Raw genomic sequence first — 15,220 nt, forward strand, 5'->3', positions numbered from 1 at the left:
GGATTAATTCTGCTATATCCTTCCATAGAATAGAATACTACTTAGCAATTAGGACAAATAACTGATACATGTATAAATGCATCACGTTGAGCAAAAGAAACTATTGAATACTATTCAAAAGAAGATATAGGGCATTTACCTTGCATATGGCCGACTAGGGTTTGATCCCTGGCAACCCATATGGTCCCCTTACCCTGAGCACATTGCCAGGAGTAATTTTTGAGCCCTGCTGGGGGTTAGGACAAACACACAAACACAAAAGAATTCTTGCTGGATGATAATATAATACGTGACGATAGGTAACGATAGTAATGATAGGTCTCATTCCCCTGACCCTGAAAGAGCCTCCAATCGTTGGGAAAGATGAGTAAGGAGAGGCTGCTAAAATCTCAGAGAGGAATAGAGACGTTACTGGTGCCCCCTCTAGTAAATTGATGAACAACGGGATGACAGTGATTCAAAAGAATATACCATACTCATGATAGCTACCCCAAAGAATATATTGGATATAAGTATTAAAACTTTATTTGAGGGGCTAGAGAGATAGTACAGCAGGTAGGATGCTTGCCTTGCACATTGTTGACCTGAGTTTGTTCCCCGGAACTACATCTAGGAGTAAGCCCTGAGCCCAGCTGGGTGTGGTTCAAAAACAAAACAAAAGTCAAAACCAAAATTTTTATTTTTTATTATTATTTTTTAATGTAGGAGTACTGCTATTTATCAGCCTTTGATTAAGGTGATTGAATTGGGTATGAACTCCACATTACTTTTTTTTTATTCAGAATGTTAATTTTATCTTATTATTTTGTTATTATTTTTCCCCTTTTTTATTGATTCACCATGAGATACAGTTACAAAGCTTTCATGTTTGAGCTTTGGTCATACAATCATCAAGCACCCATCCCTTCACAAGTGTACATTTTCCACCACCAAAATCCCCAGTATTCGCCGCCACCCTCTATAGGATATCATTGGTATGTCCTGTTCCCCTTGCCACAGGGAGCTTAGGTTTATCACAGTGCTCCTGAGGCACTTCATTCCATTGTGTTTATCTATAACCTCTTCTCTATGCTCTCTTCCCCAACCGGTCTATCACCTTTTCCCCCTAATCAGTCTCTGTTAACTTGTAAGGTCAGATTCCTCAGAAATCTATGATTTTATATGTATGAGTGAAATACTGCCTTTCTCCTCTCTTTATGTCTTTTGAATAGTTTACTTTAGAGCAATGTCCTTTTTGTATGGACAAAAGAAGACAGTTAATATTATTCTTTTGTAACTTGGGATTTAATTGGCTTCAAATATTATTCATTCCTGGGCATCTGCTTTCTCAACCTAAGCCGAAGTTGCCCTTAGTTCCTAGCACCCCCAAAGCAGGGTTCTGATGAAGGACTGAAGAGACCCAGGGCAAGCTGTGAGCTACCCTGGCATCGATATGGGCCAGGCCAAAGCGTCATGATTCTTAACTATAAGTTAAGAGCTTGATCATGGACAAATGCTGTCATGATCCCAAAGCAACGACGAGATTAGGACCCTGCTAGGGATAGGAAAGACTAATCTGCCTTGAGCACTGTAGTCTGAGATTGAGATGACCCCAGGAGAGCAATTCTATAAGCTATAATGCACCTCTTACTGTGTCCATACAAAATGATTAATATTATGAATACTTATATGTAAGTTGAACAAGGAGAGGAGAAACACACCCATGGGATTCCGCTCTTGGGTGGGTCGTCCTGCTGTATGAGAATCTGTCCTAGAAACAGCATCCCCTGAGGGAAAGAACTTTATCCTATTGATTGTGGCCACACCTATGTGTAAGCCCCAACCTTTCATGCTTGGGGATTTAACTAGGCTATAAGAATGGGCTGGGGTGAATCCAGATCCAGATCCAGAGAATGAAGTAGCATGGGGGAGGAAGAAACAGGAGGAGAATCAGAGGAGAATGGAGATGGGAATGGAATAAACTGTAACTGAGACCAACCAGCCTGGCCCTCATTCCTTCCTTTACCTGCCCATCGCCATCAACCTCTCCGGGGTGGGGGAAGCGGCGTGAGACTACCAAACCTGGGCAGCAGGAGAGAAAGAGCGCTGCTGCCCGTTTTGGATTACACAACCCTGCACCCCCACCCCCATTCCAACCCTTCCCCTGCCTGTGTGGCAGGCAATTTCTCCCATATTTTCTCTCTACTTTGGTTACATTCAATATTTCAACACCAGTCCCACCACCACTCAAACCTGCCGAAAAGGCAATGCTAGATGATTTGTTTTGTATTGCTTGTATGGATAAAATATAATGTCCAGGAAATTTTGTGTCGCTCTTTTCTGGGAGCTTTAGTTTATAGTCTCTGCATCTTGGCCGTTGATGAGATTACGTGGTACCAGGCAGTTTATGGGTGTGACTGCCAAGCTACTGGAAAACTGGGAACCTGGGGGGAGGAGGCCCAGTCCCGATCCAGGCGGGCTTAGAGATCTCAGTCACAGGTTCCTGCATACCTGGGTTTTCCTGCCGGTCCGCTGTTGGGTGAGGTTCATCTCGTCTTGGGTGAGGCTCATCTGAGCGTGTGGAGAGTGGCTGTGGGCATGGTGGCAGTTGGGTTCTGGAGGCAAAACCAAAAATTTTAATTTGAAGCATCATTATTTGCAATACTGTTGATGATAAGGTTTCATGTATCCAATGTTTTGACACCACACCCTCCATCAGAATCCACTTCCCTCCACCATTGTCTTGGGGTTCCCTCCCAAGACAGGTTCCCCCGCTCCCCCTGGCCTCCTTGGGTTCTATAAACCAGTTCTATAAACCTGTTCTTATTGTCTTTGACCGTTTGTTATTTCCTTACTATGTTTCCTTACATCCTATGTATGGGAGTTCCTTTCCTGACTGACTTCACTCATACTATTCTATGTAAAACTATAAATGAGGGGCTGGAATGGTAGTTCACTGGGTAGGGTGTTTGCCTTGCATGTGGCCCACTGGTTTAATCCCTGGAATCCCATATCGTCCCCTGAGCACTTGTAGGAATGAGCCCTGGGCATTGCTAGATGTGACCCTGAAACAAAAACAAAATATAAAAAACAAACTATAGGGGCCAGAGTGATAGTACAGCAGGTAGGGTGTTTGCCTTACAAGTGGCCGATCTGAGTTCAATCCCCGGCATCCCATATGGTCCCCCCAGCACCACCTGATGCAGTAATTCAAAGCCAGGAATAACCCCTGAGCATTGCTGAGTGTGACCCCAAAAAACCAAAATGAAACAAAAAAAAACCCAAACAAACAAAAACCAAAAAAAACCCCCAGATGAGTGCTATTGAATTTGGTGTTGGGATATGATTAAATTGGCAGGCATCAAAGCAAACCTTTTGGGTTGATGTAAATGCTTGTACCTTTGTGGTGGCAGTTACACAGCTATACACTGTAGGGGTAACCACGAGTAATTCCTTCCATACATAAGGTTATTCTGGGCTGATCAAGAAAACAAACTAACATTAGACAGTTTAGTAGAAGAAAAAGAACAAATTAAGGGCCGGAGAGGGGTTGCGGTGCTTGCCTTGCATGTGGCCGACCCTAGATTGATTCTGGTACTACATGGTCCCCTGAGCATCACCAGGGGTCACTCCTGGAAGGAAACACTCCAAGAATAGTCCCTGAGCGCTGTTGACCGTCACCTCCGAACAAAAACAAAACAAAAGGACAAATTATGTATGTTGAGGTTACAACACTAAATTCTAGAGTAAATTAAACAAGAGAATTTATGCTATTTTTTGGGGTGGCACACCCAGCTTTACTCAGGACTCACTCTTGCCTCTGTGCGCAGGGATCACTCCTGCTGGGTCTCCCGGGCCTCCATATGTGGCGCTGGAACTGAACCAGACCAGGATCAACTGCATGCCAGGCAAGCGCCTTACCCATTGTACTCTTCACCAGCTCTATAAACCTTATTTATTTTGGGGGGGGCCCACACCAGGGGTGCTCAGGGGTTACTCCTGGCTCTTCACTCTGGAATCACTCCTGGCAGGCCCAGGGTACAACAGGGGATGCTGGGGATGGAGCCCTGGTCAGCCCCATACAAGGCAAATGGCCTGCCTGATGTACAATTGCCCCACGCCCCATTCTTTTCATTTTTCATGACCGTGGGGATCCCCCAGCAGAACACTGGGCTTCTGGGGGGCAACTGCCAATGATACAACGCTCATCAGACCAGGCAGCTCAATGCTGGTGCCTCGGCATTCAGTGCTCCTCACAATCTGCTGAACTGGGGATTGCCGGAGTACCGGGCCGTATTTGGGGTCCTCCAGCTGGTGCTTGGGGGACCAGGTGGTGGTGAGGATGAAGCAGGGTCCTGCACCCACAAAGCACGTGCCCTGATCCCTGTGCTCGCTCCCTGGCTCGGGGTTATATTCATGAACTCAGGAGTGGGCTGGGAGCCGGGGGCGTGGGGGAGAGAGGCGGGTCTCACAAGGTGAGACAGAGGCTTATAGACAGGACAGAGGCTGCTGGTGTCTGCACGGTCAGCAGAGGAGTTTCTCTGATGGGTGGTTACTGCCGGAGATGACCCTACATCGGGAGGTCTTCATTCTTGAAGTCCACAGGCCCTCAAGGCACCTCATGCCAAGGGACTTTTAATTTGGTCCTTAAAATTGTACTTTGGGGGGGCCAGAGCGATAGCACAGCGGGTAGGGCGTTTGCCTTGCACGCGGCCGACCCAGGTTCGATCCCCGGCATCCCATATGGTCCCCCAAGCACTGCCAGGAGTAATTCTTGAGTGCAAAGCTAGGAGTAACCCCTGAGCATCGCCGGGTGTGACCCAAAAAGCAAAAAAAAAAATTGTACTTTGGGGATTGGTAGGGAGAAGGTCACTGGTGCTCAACAGCTACTCCTGGCTTGGTGCTTGGGAGTGCTCCCTGGTGCTGCTTGGGGGACCATGCAGTGCAAGGGAATGAGCCCCGGTCTCCCACATGCAAAGCATGCACTCTAGCCCTCTGAGCCATCTCCGCAAGCCCCCAGATTGGTGCATTTTGTTGCAATCAATATGTTCCTCACTAAAATGAAATCTTTTGGTTTGTTTTGTGGGCTACACCTGGGAGTGCTCAGGGTTTATTTCTGACTCTGTGCTCAGGGATTACTGCTGGTAGTCCCATGGGCTTGGGGAACTATATGGGGTTCTGGAACTGAGCCCGGATTGGTCGAGCACAAGGCAAGTGTCTTACCTGGGGCATCTCTTCAGTCCCATGAAGTTAACTTAATTTAAATTTGGGGCTGGAGCGATAGTACAGTGTGTAGGGTGTTTGTCTTGTACACAGCTGATACAGGTTCATTCCCGGCATCCCATACGGTCCACTGAGTACTGCCAGGAGTAATTCCCAAGTGCATAGTCAGGAGTAACCCCTGAGCATCGCTGGATGTGACCAAAAAAGGCAGCAACAAAAAAAATTATTTTAAGTTTAATTTTGATTTGGGGGTCTCACCTAGCAGAGCTCAGGGCTGACTCCTGGTTCTGTGCTCAGGGATTTCTCCTGGCTCTGCACTCAGGAATTACTCCTGGTGGTGCTCAGGGGTGAGGTTCAGGGGACCCTGTGGTTGCCAGGTGAGGTTCAGGGGACCCTGTGGGTGCCAGGAGTTGAACCTGGGTTGACTGCATGCAAGGCAAGTGCTCTACCTAGTCTATACTATAGCATAGTACTATAGCTTTGGCCCTAATAAAGTTAATTTTAAGATGAAAGACAATGATTATCAATTTTTAAGTCTTTACTTTGCCATTCAATGTGTTCAAATTCAACTATAGTGGGGAAAAAATCCTATTTTTAAAGGAAGAAACAGTTTATAGAAATATGCATTATAGTCCCCTGAATACCACCACAAACGACCTCTGAGCACAGAGATAGGGGGTAACCCCTGAGCCTTACCAGATGTGATCCAAAAATTAAAAAAAATTTAGGGACTGGAGCAGGTAGGGCATTTGCCTTGCATGAAGGCAACCTGGAGTCAAGCACAATAACCCATATGGTCTCCCAGGTCCCTCCAGGGGATTCTTGAGCACAGATTCAGTAGTAACCCCTGAGCACTACTGGGTGTGACCCCCAAATCAAAACAACTTTTTTTTTTTTTTTTGCTTTTTGGGTCACACCTGGTGGTGCTCAGGGGTTACTCCTGGCTCTGCATCAGGAATTACTCCTGGTGGTGCTTGGGGGACCATATGGGATACTGGGGATCGAACCTGGGTTGGCCACATGCAAGGCAAATGCCCTATCCACTGTGCTATTGGTCCAGCCCCAGCAAAAAAACTTTTAAGTGCAGTTTCAAGTGAGTGTCTCGCTACCTTATGACTGCTTATGTACTCCTATTGAGGTCTTTACTACTCCACACAGCTCCAGGTTACTACTGTCTGGGGTCCTTTCACACCACTGGGCAGGATTTCCCGAGCAATTCTTGCAGGCTGGGCATGGAACCGGAACCCCTTGGCTTCTGCTTACCTGGTAGTGTCTCAGCTTCTCCCTTGGGGTTGGAGGCAAGTTTTGCTAGATACAAGGTTCCTGCTTGGCAGCTCTCCCTCTCCCTCCTCCTCCCACACTTGTATTTCCCGGGTAGGGGTGATGTGGGGTGGGGTTAGGGGGGATGGTTGCTGGAACAATCCAGGGACAGTAGCAGCCTTGGGTGCAGTTGGGAGGCACCTTTTATTTGTTCACTAGAAGATTTTGGGGGCAGGGACGCGGAGTGATTTTATTTCTGAAAAGGGGATGGCAGTAGGCCAAATAAGTTTGGGAACCTCTGAATCTCTACCTGTACCTATTTCTATCTGCATTAAATATCCATAAAGCAGAGGCCAACAAAAGCACATGCAGCCAATAACACATTATTGTTATTATACATAATCCCCACGATCATATCCAGTATCACTGCTGCTTATTATAGATTACTGTATATTTCCTCCTTACTATGTGCTGGGCACTTTTGTTTTTGGTTTGGGCCACAGCTGGCGGTGCTGAGGAGCGACCCCTGGTGGTGTTTGGGGGGGATCATGTGTGGTGCTAGAGACTGAACCAGGGCCGTCTGTATCCAAGAGCCTTACTCCCTGTACTGTCTCTGGCCCTGGCTGGGTACTGTTAACCCCTTCACATTTATTTTTCTTGGTTATAAATTTTAATTTTTTTGATTTTGGGCCACACCTGGAAATAGGGCTTATTTCTGGTTCTGCTCTCAGGAATTACTCCTGACAGTGTTCAGGGGACTAAATGGGATGACAGGGATTGAACCCAGGTGGGTCACATGCAAGGCAAGTGCATGCCACCTGCTTACCTGCTGTAAGTGATCACCCTGGCCCCTTGATTTTTTTTTTTAAAGTTTTTGAGCCATACCCTGTCTACTTTGGGCTTACCTCTGGGATCTTGTGGTGCTGAGGACTGAATTATGGTATCTGCATGCAAGGCCAATGCCTTAACTGCTGTGCACAATCTCTCTGGCCTTGGCATTCATTTCTTCGTTGTCCTCTTGTAAGGATGTCTTACACATCTCAAATTGCTTTGGGAATGGAAGGCAACTGTTAGGCCTCTCATAGACTTAAATCAGTTCTGGGACCTGAGTGCTAAGGCAGAGGGTAGGGCGTTTGCCGCTCACACACCTGGCCAGGGCTGTTTCATATCCTGGCTATTGTATGAAGTCCTGCAATGGACATAGGCTGCACATATCCTTGGAATTCATGTTTGTTTGTTTTTTGGTGGGTGTGGGGGACGGTAGGTTAAGCCCTTTCTTAAAAGCATGCTCCAATTCTCCAAGAAAGGGAACAAGCATTTAGGCCTTTCTTTCCTTCCCTTGATTAACAGATTGAACCTGGGGCGCCTCAGCTATGCAAGGATATACTGTACACAGAGTATACAGTATTATTTGGGGGAGAGAGGGGTTGAGTCGTACCCACGATGCTTAGCGACTTGATGCTCAGGGGGCCATACGCAGTGCTGGGGAGGCCAGCATCAACCTCTATACTCTAAAAACAATTTTCTTGGGTTTATGCCCAGTGGTACTCAGGGCTTACTCTTGGCTGTGTTTAGGGATCACTCCTGGTGGTGCTCAGGGCATAATACGGGGTGCTGGCGATCAAACCTGGGTCAATCACATGCAAGGAAAGTGCCTTCCCTGCCATCCTCTCTGTTCAGTCACCTGTCGCTACAGGCTGCGAGCAGACAGCTATAGACCCGTTCGTGGTCTCAGACCTTTACTTCTGCTGAGACTATTTAACAGAGGAGCCTTTGGAATGTTTCTCTCAACCTGTATGCCTAGGGTGAATCCAGTGCACCAAGAATTTTGGACTTGAGTTGCCTTGTGCCGAGCTCATGCTGGAGCATGTGCTTTACATGCCTGGAGCCAGTGTCCCAAGCCAGGAAGAGCAACATTACTCTGAGCATCACATTGCTGGGAGCAACCCGTAAACACAGCTGTGAGTAACCTGAGTCCCCTTAGATGTGGCTCTGCCCCCACCCACCCCCACACAGTTACAGTCCAATCTGTCCCTAATTTCCATATCCCACCCACCTTGGGGGCGGATTCCCCCCTCAGTGCTTGGGGGTACACTCCCAGTGTACCCCCGGTTTCCATAATTCAGGCCTGAAGGCTTGGGGATGGGCCACCCAGCAGTGCTCAGAGGTCATGTAGGTGGGGGGTCTGAACTGGGGCATCATGCGTGCCAGGTGTGCCTTTGAGTCAAATCCTGGCTTCTGTGTTATTAACATGAATGATTTGTAAACATACATGGCTTCTAGTGGATGGAATGATCACTGATAGCTATCACTGTCAAAAAAATGTAACCTAGAATATCATAGCTCCCAGGTAGGTTAGAACATAGCATAGCAAGAAGTACATGGACTTTGAAAGCAGGTGGTCTGGGTTCAAAAATTCCACTGTCAACCTACTTGCATGAACACTGTGCACATCACTTAGCCCAAGTTCCATTTGCCATGGGCTTTATAAGGTAACTGCCAAGGACGGAAAACAATTAAAATGCAACCACCACATAAAAAGCATTTCAAAAGCTGGGGATACGGATGCATCAGAAATGAGCTCTACAACCTCTTGTGCATGAAATACAAAGGCAACAAGTAGCACTGGTAACAACACATTTATTTCTGTACCCTGTTGTGTGAGCGGGAGGTGTTCTTCACGTTCCAATAATTGAATTAGGTTATAACAATTAAAATCCAAAAGGTAAACTAGTAATTTATTGTTGCTCATGAGCATAAGTAAACACACATAGTACCACATAAAGGAATTTTAAGCACTCTCAACTTCTGGTATAGTTCTGAATATGGACCAGTATACTTTTAGCAATGGGTCTGTTAGATTATCAGTATGCTTCTAAGTTCCCTGGTTCTTTCTGGACACAACAGGAAAAACTGGGGCGTAACTTTCGAACATCAGAACTTCTGCAAAGATTCTTAGGAAGCTGGAAAAGGCCAATGTTATCTATAAGCCTATCCTATTTATCATATAAATGTATCGCTATTATAAATAAAATCACGGCAGGTAATAAGTCAACTAATTGCTAGTTCGATTTTGCAAATTACTTAAGCATTCTTTGAAAATAGTTCACTGTATGTGGTAGGCTACACAAGTTTACTTTTAAATAGTTTTAACTTAAGAACCTCTTTTGGACTAAAGGAAATCGTACATATTCCAAACAACTGGATGTCGTACCAGGTTGGAGTTTACATTAGAAACAGCCATTTCCAAGAGACTGCGTCCTGTACGGCTTCCTTTCAGAATATCTTTCATTCCTGGCATCAAATCTTACAGAATAGTTATTTTTAGAGGATTCAGTAAGCGCAACAAATGGGTACTCACTGCTAGCAGGTTATAAGAATGTGCTGATCACCAAGTATGAGATTTTATACTACATTAAATTAAAATTATATACTGTTTGAAATAGACAAAGAGTTCCTAGATCCTAGAAAATATGGCTAAGGAAATAGGAATCCACCCTCCAAGAAACTAATTCAGTATAGTAAAATAGAATAGTTCCCTGTCTTAGGAAAAAGTTTATTAACAATAAGGAACAACTGGGACATCATACATTATTTCTTTGGAGAATAAAGTGCAGGCTATGAAATGGCATATAAAATAATGCATAAAATAGTGCAATCTTAAGGTGCCATTATTTTCATTTACTTCACATAGCCTATTTTCATACGTCCATCTTCTCTCAAAATTCAGCCGTAGTGACACCTTTTAGCTTATTTATTAGGCATTACTTATACTCTGTTTTACCCCCTTTGGGGCTACACAGAATATCCTAACATTTTAACAAGTAGAATAGCGCATACATCTTGAAACTACTAGAGATTAAGGCAAGCCCCTGTAAAATTCAGTACTCAAAAAAAAAAAAAAAAAAAAAACAAAAACAAAAACCCAAAAAACAAAAAAACACACTTTACCAAAAAGTTACTTCCAAATCAGTGGCTTTAGACCTGATGGCACCCCAAGTCTGTAAAAACAGTATGATTGACTTTGAAATACATTTGTGTTTTCACACTCTGCATATCGAGAAAGAGGTTTAAAAAATGACAGGTTTTATAAACTTGTATTTTGAAATAATTCACATTTCTGAATGTTTGTGAAAACTAAGTCCACCCACGCTGGGAGTCCAGTGGGGATGAGACGGACAGTCTTCTCCATTTTTTACAAGGCTTTGTCACACTCTATGTCCACAGGGCAACAGTCACATTGTAAGTGAGACTGACCCCTTCACAAAGAGAAATCCCCCTGAAAAAGTTGGGCAGATGTGAATAATACTTATAAACTAATGTGCTCGGACATTAACATAGAGCATTTACACTCCTGTCCTATACTCCAGGGCAGGCTGGGTCTCAAGGAGGCTAATCAACAATTTTCCTATGTCAGTTTTAGCTATTCAAATAATTTGTGAATTGTTGAACTCTAAATATCACCGTTATCCAAAAGCAAGTATAGTAGCTATCAAATCGCTCAAGGCAAAATTCTAGAATTGAGTATTTAAGACTTACAACAAACAACTGAATTGTAGTGCTTTGTTCTCCTACTGTTACGGAATGCTCATGCATGGAGTTCATTCATCTATGGACAGGCGGTAATAAGTGTACACTCTACGCTTAGAAATTTGGATTTGGAAACAGAAAATCTACCTTCTACAAGTGTGAAGACTCATTATGAAAGTTAAATACTCCTAGAAGTATTTACAATGGGAGACTATGGAGAGATTTAGGGTATCTAGATGTAGCTTACAGATAACTGAAATAAAAATCCATTAGCAACTCTTAAATAATCTGAGGTTATATCCTTTTGATGCCTAAGGATCGTACTTTATAAACCTGTAAACATGTACTTTGTTACTTAAAAAATTCTTCCTATAACCAGGAAAGCAGGCTATCGGTAAAGGCCATGGTATTCCTGCAGGCTTCCTCTAAAATTATGATAATATGGCTAAATCCTACAATTACAAAAATGAGACCTGCTGAGAAAATGAGTTCCAGACGGGGACCTTTATGGATGACCTTGGCTGACAAATGTTTTTTTGGAAATTGTTTATTTTAAAATTACCTTCCCAACAAACCATAGAACACTTGGATGGTACTTTGTTTTTTTTTTTTTTTTTTTTTTCATTGAAAACATACTACATTGTAAATGGAGTTTCAAAGTCAGACATTAAGTTGAATAAAATCTAAGGACAGTTTTAGGTAAGGACAATATTAAAAATGATCAAGGAAAAAAGTTTCATTTGGTGAAGTGACTCTAAAGGATGCATAACCATGTTATACCGGACAGATTAAAAAAAAAAAAGTGGTTACCTTGTGCTTTTATTCAACTAAGGTACTTACCAAAACCTTATATTTCACACAGGTGAACAAAACTCCCACCTGGGAAGGGATAGTTTTCTACATTACCCCTACTTTATTTTAAATAACTGAAGCCCAAGGCAACAGTTGTTTAATAAAACTTGTTCAAATAATAACTACATAATTTAGCTCATTAAAATAAAACTAGGACAGTAATTGCTGAATGTCTCAAAAATATACAACTGGGTTAAAGAACCACTGTACATAATCTGGAGGCTGTTAAAGTGACCACTTTGAAGGTTGAACAGTGCAAGACACGCTTTTCCAGTAACAAGCTCAATATAGGAGTGCAAACAAAATTAAAGCTTTTGTTGAAAGTTGCAGGAAAAGGGAAGCTTGAGATCAATATTAAAAAGCTTCCCCTCAAGGTCACCCCCCAGAAATGAAATGATCAAAATTCCTGTTCAATGAACAATCTCCTTCAGTTAACTTGCTTCCAATAGCAAAACTGCATCCCCCGAGTTGGGTCCCCACTGGGTCACCACATTTGATCAGAGAGCCATGCACAGTGGTGAGGAAGGACCAGTATTAGGTCCCGGAGGTCTGATACTGATATGCAAGAGCCTCGCAATGTGGGGTTCTGCCTTAGCCAGTGTACCTGAACCCTACAGAGAATAGACAGAGCAAAGGGCTTTCATACTCTGCTCCGTGAAAGTGGACGACAAACAGACGAACAAATCCCACCCCCAGAGGCAAGCTGTTGTGGTGGAAGATGTTAAGGTAAGCACTTAAATAAACTGAGACATGGCTCTACAATGTGGGAAAGAACAGAGGTTCAAGATCCAAACCAGTGCAAGAGCTTTTTAAATGAGCTGACTGGGCAATGCATGCATCCATTCATGCAAATGTAGGACACGGCCCCAAAAGAGAACGAAATATGTATAGAACAACTGGGTAAGTCTCCTTGCCAGTAGTTTATAAAAATATATAGTCAATACTGTAGAGGCCCATCTACAGCCAATACTATGGAAGTCCATTTTAGTTACCCATTACTTCAATACCAAAAAGCATTTACTACTTTTCAGACATTCCAGACAAAGGTCACTTATAACAAAAAGTCAACTTTTTTTTTTAAAAACAAGATACTGTCCATTAAAAAGTAGATCTTTTCTTTCAAGTGAACAGGACATTTTCTGTATTGAACTTAACTTCTAGTCTGTCGAGACTGGTTCGTTTAAGATCCTTACGTAATGTGCATATATGCAGAAACAAACTTTAAACATTATCTGCACAGAAAAAAAGTTAACTCCTCAAAACATGATAGAACAAGTCTGGTTAATACAAATCTTTTGCAAAGTAAAAAGATTCTGTGCATCAGTTCAACCAGGAGAAGCAGAGAAAGACTGTCCCAACCAGGAACGTTCAAGTTTAAGTTGTGTTCTGAGAGCCTAGAAGCCTAAGGGACACCGTGTGGCTCACGGGGCCCTGACATGAAGCACTGCTTAAGCCACTAAGCCAAGGTCTTCCTCTGGAGCTAGAACCACACTCCGATCTACTTCCTATTCCGGAGACGTTTCGATTTCCTAAGAGAGTCAATGGCTTCTGCTGCCTTTTTCCTCTTCCGGGGAGACTCTTCGTTCTGCCTAGACCCGGAGGAGTTGCCCACGGCACTTTCCATCACTTCTCGGAGCTTGCGCTCTAACTCTGCCAGTCGTGAGTTCTGTTCACCTATGATCTGGGTCTGCTCTAGCAGTTTCTGGTCCTGGTCCTGAAGCTGTTTCTGCTGCTCTTGCACTTTGGTGCGAAGCTCAGAAATTTCCCGCCTGAGAACTGTCACCCCGGCACCATTCGTCTTCACCTGCTGCTGGAGTTTGGTGACCTCCTGTCTTGAAGGGTTCTGCTTGGAGAAGAGCTGCATGGTTGTCAGGGCTGCAGAAGGTCCTGGAACTGCAGAGAGGTAATTTCAGAATGGTCAATGACTTGACATCACTCATAGAATTATTCTTTTAAATAAACAGTGAAGTGTCTGGGCTGGAACGACCCCCGAGCACAGAGCTGGAGTATCTCCACACACGGGGTATCAGAAACATCATTTCTGACTGTTTCTTCTTTCACAGTGTTTGCAGTCTAATGGAACAATTTGATACTTGTCTTACCTGTGAGTCTGAATTTTGATTTTCATGTTTGAGTGGAAACAGGTGGATGGCCAGCATATGAAGGGCATTTAATGGAATCAATATATGTATTGGAAATGTGATAAAACGTTTTCTAGAGTCTAGTAAGAAAAGGAAAGTAGTGAAACCGGGGCTGGGGAGATGGCTTAAGGAGTTAGGGCACGAAGCGTGGTGTGCCTGACCAGAGCTGAGCCCAGCACACGGCCCAGGCAGCAGAAGGAATTCCTGGGCCCAAACAGGAACCAATGCTTGACTGGTCAAGAATCATAGGAGAGACCCTGGGGCCCCACTGAGCACCTCCTGGGAGCTATTCCCAAACAATAATTGTGAAATCAGGATGTTATTGTACGCTAACTTCATATAAACTTATACTGAGTATCATTTCCTATCAGAGGCAAAAGCTAAGTTACATATGAAGGCTTTTTATTTTAACAGGGCACCACCCAGCAGTGTCTGGGATTCGGGGTGCGATGTGGTTCCGGGATGGGCCCAGCATCTCTCCCATACTAGGTGTGTACATTACTGCCTGAGCCTTATCCTGGCCCCTGCAAAAGCTTCAAGTACCTCAACCCAGCAACAAGGAGGCCGTCAAATTTCCTACATGATGGTCATGAAAAATCTTTAACAAAAGGGGCTGGAGCGACGGTACAGCAGCTGGGGGGGAAGGGGGCTTGCACTGCATGTGGCTGAACTGGTTCAATCCCTGGCATCCCATATAGTCCTCAGAGCACTGTCAGGACTGATTCCTGAGTGCAGAGCCAGGAGTAAGCCCAGAGCAGCTCTGGGTGTGATCCAAAATCAAAACAAACAAAATTCTGTCTCTACTCTTTATTTGGCTTAAACGACATGCCTTTAAAATATTCCTCGTGCCTATAAAAATTTAACTTTGAGCCTGGATGTGTCTTACCTTTGGGACCGTAAGATGTTTGAGAGCAGACATCACGCATTACACTTCATTTTAGTCTCAGGAGGACACAGACATACTGTGTGTATTACGGGCACTCAACAAACATATTAATGCTAAGGAGCTACAGGCTATTAGTACCATACGGAGAACCAATGGGTAACCACAAGTACTCCAGCGAGCTAAAAGAGATTTTACTAATTCTTCTCTCCTCCCTGAATTAAGAGTATTTTCGAGTTGAAGATACGGAACAATTCAGAGAAGGGTACAAATCCCCAGGAGCCTATGTATTTTAGCAGAGTAGCCACCATAAAGTGTTCGAAGTAGTCTTATGCACTGTCTTTTAGCAGCC

The 15,220-nt window shown here is 44.1% G+C and overlaps 1 protein-coding gene across 1 annotated transcript in view; it reads right to left on the reverse strand.

The window, feature by feature from the left end:
* Positions 1-9,082: 9,082 nt before the first annotated feature.
* Positions 9,083-15,220, reverse strand: part of FBXO28 (F-box protein 28) — a 31,640-nt gene continuing 25,502 nt past the window's right edge. The window contains exon 5 of the mRNA XM_055146865.1: positions 9,083-13,737. Coding sequence (XP_055002840.1) covers positions 13,343-13,737 — 395 coding nt within the window. The 3' untranslated portion in view covers positions 9,083-13,342. The remainder of the gene's footprint in view (positions 13,738-15,220) is intronic.

Source organism: Sorex araneus, chromosome 9 (genome assembly GCF_027595985.1).
Source record: "Sorex araneus isolate mSorAra2 chromosome 9, mSorAra2.pri, whole genome shotgun sequence".
Lineage (NCBI taxonomy): Eukaryota > Metazoa > Chordata > Mammalia > Eulipotyphla > Soricidae > Sorex > Sorex araneus.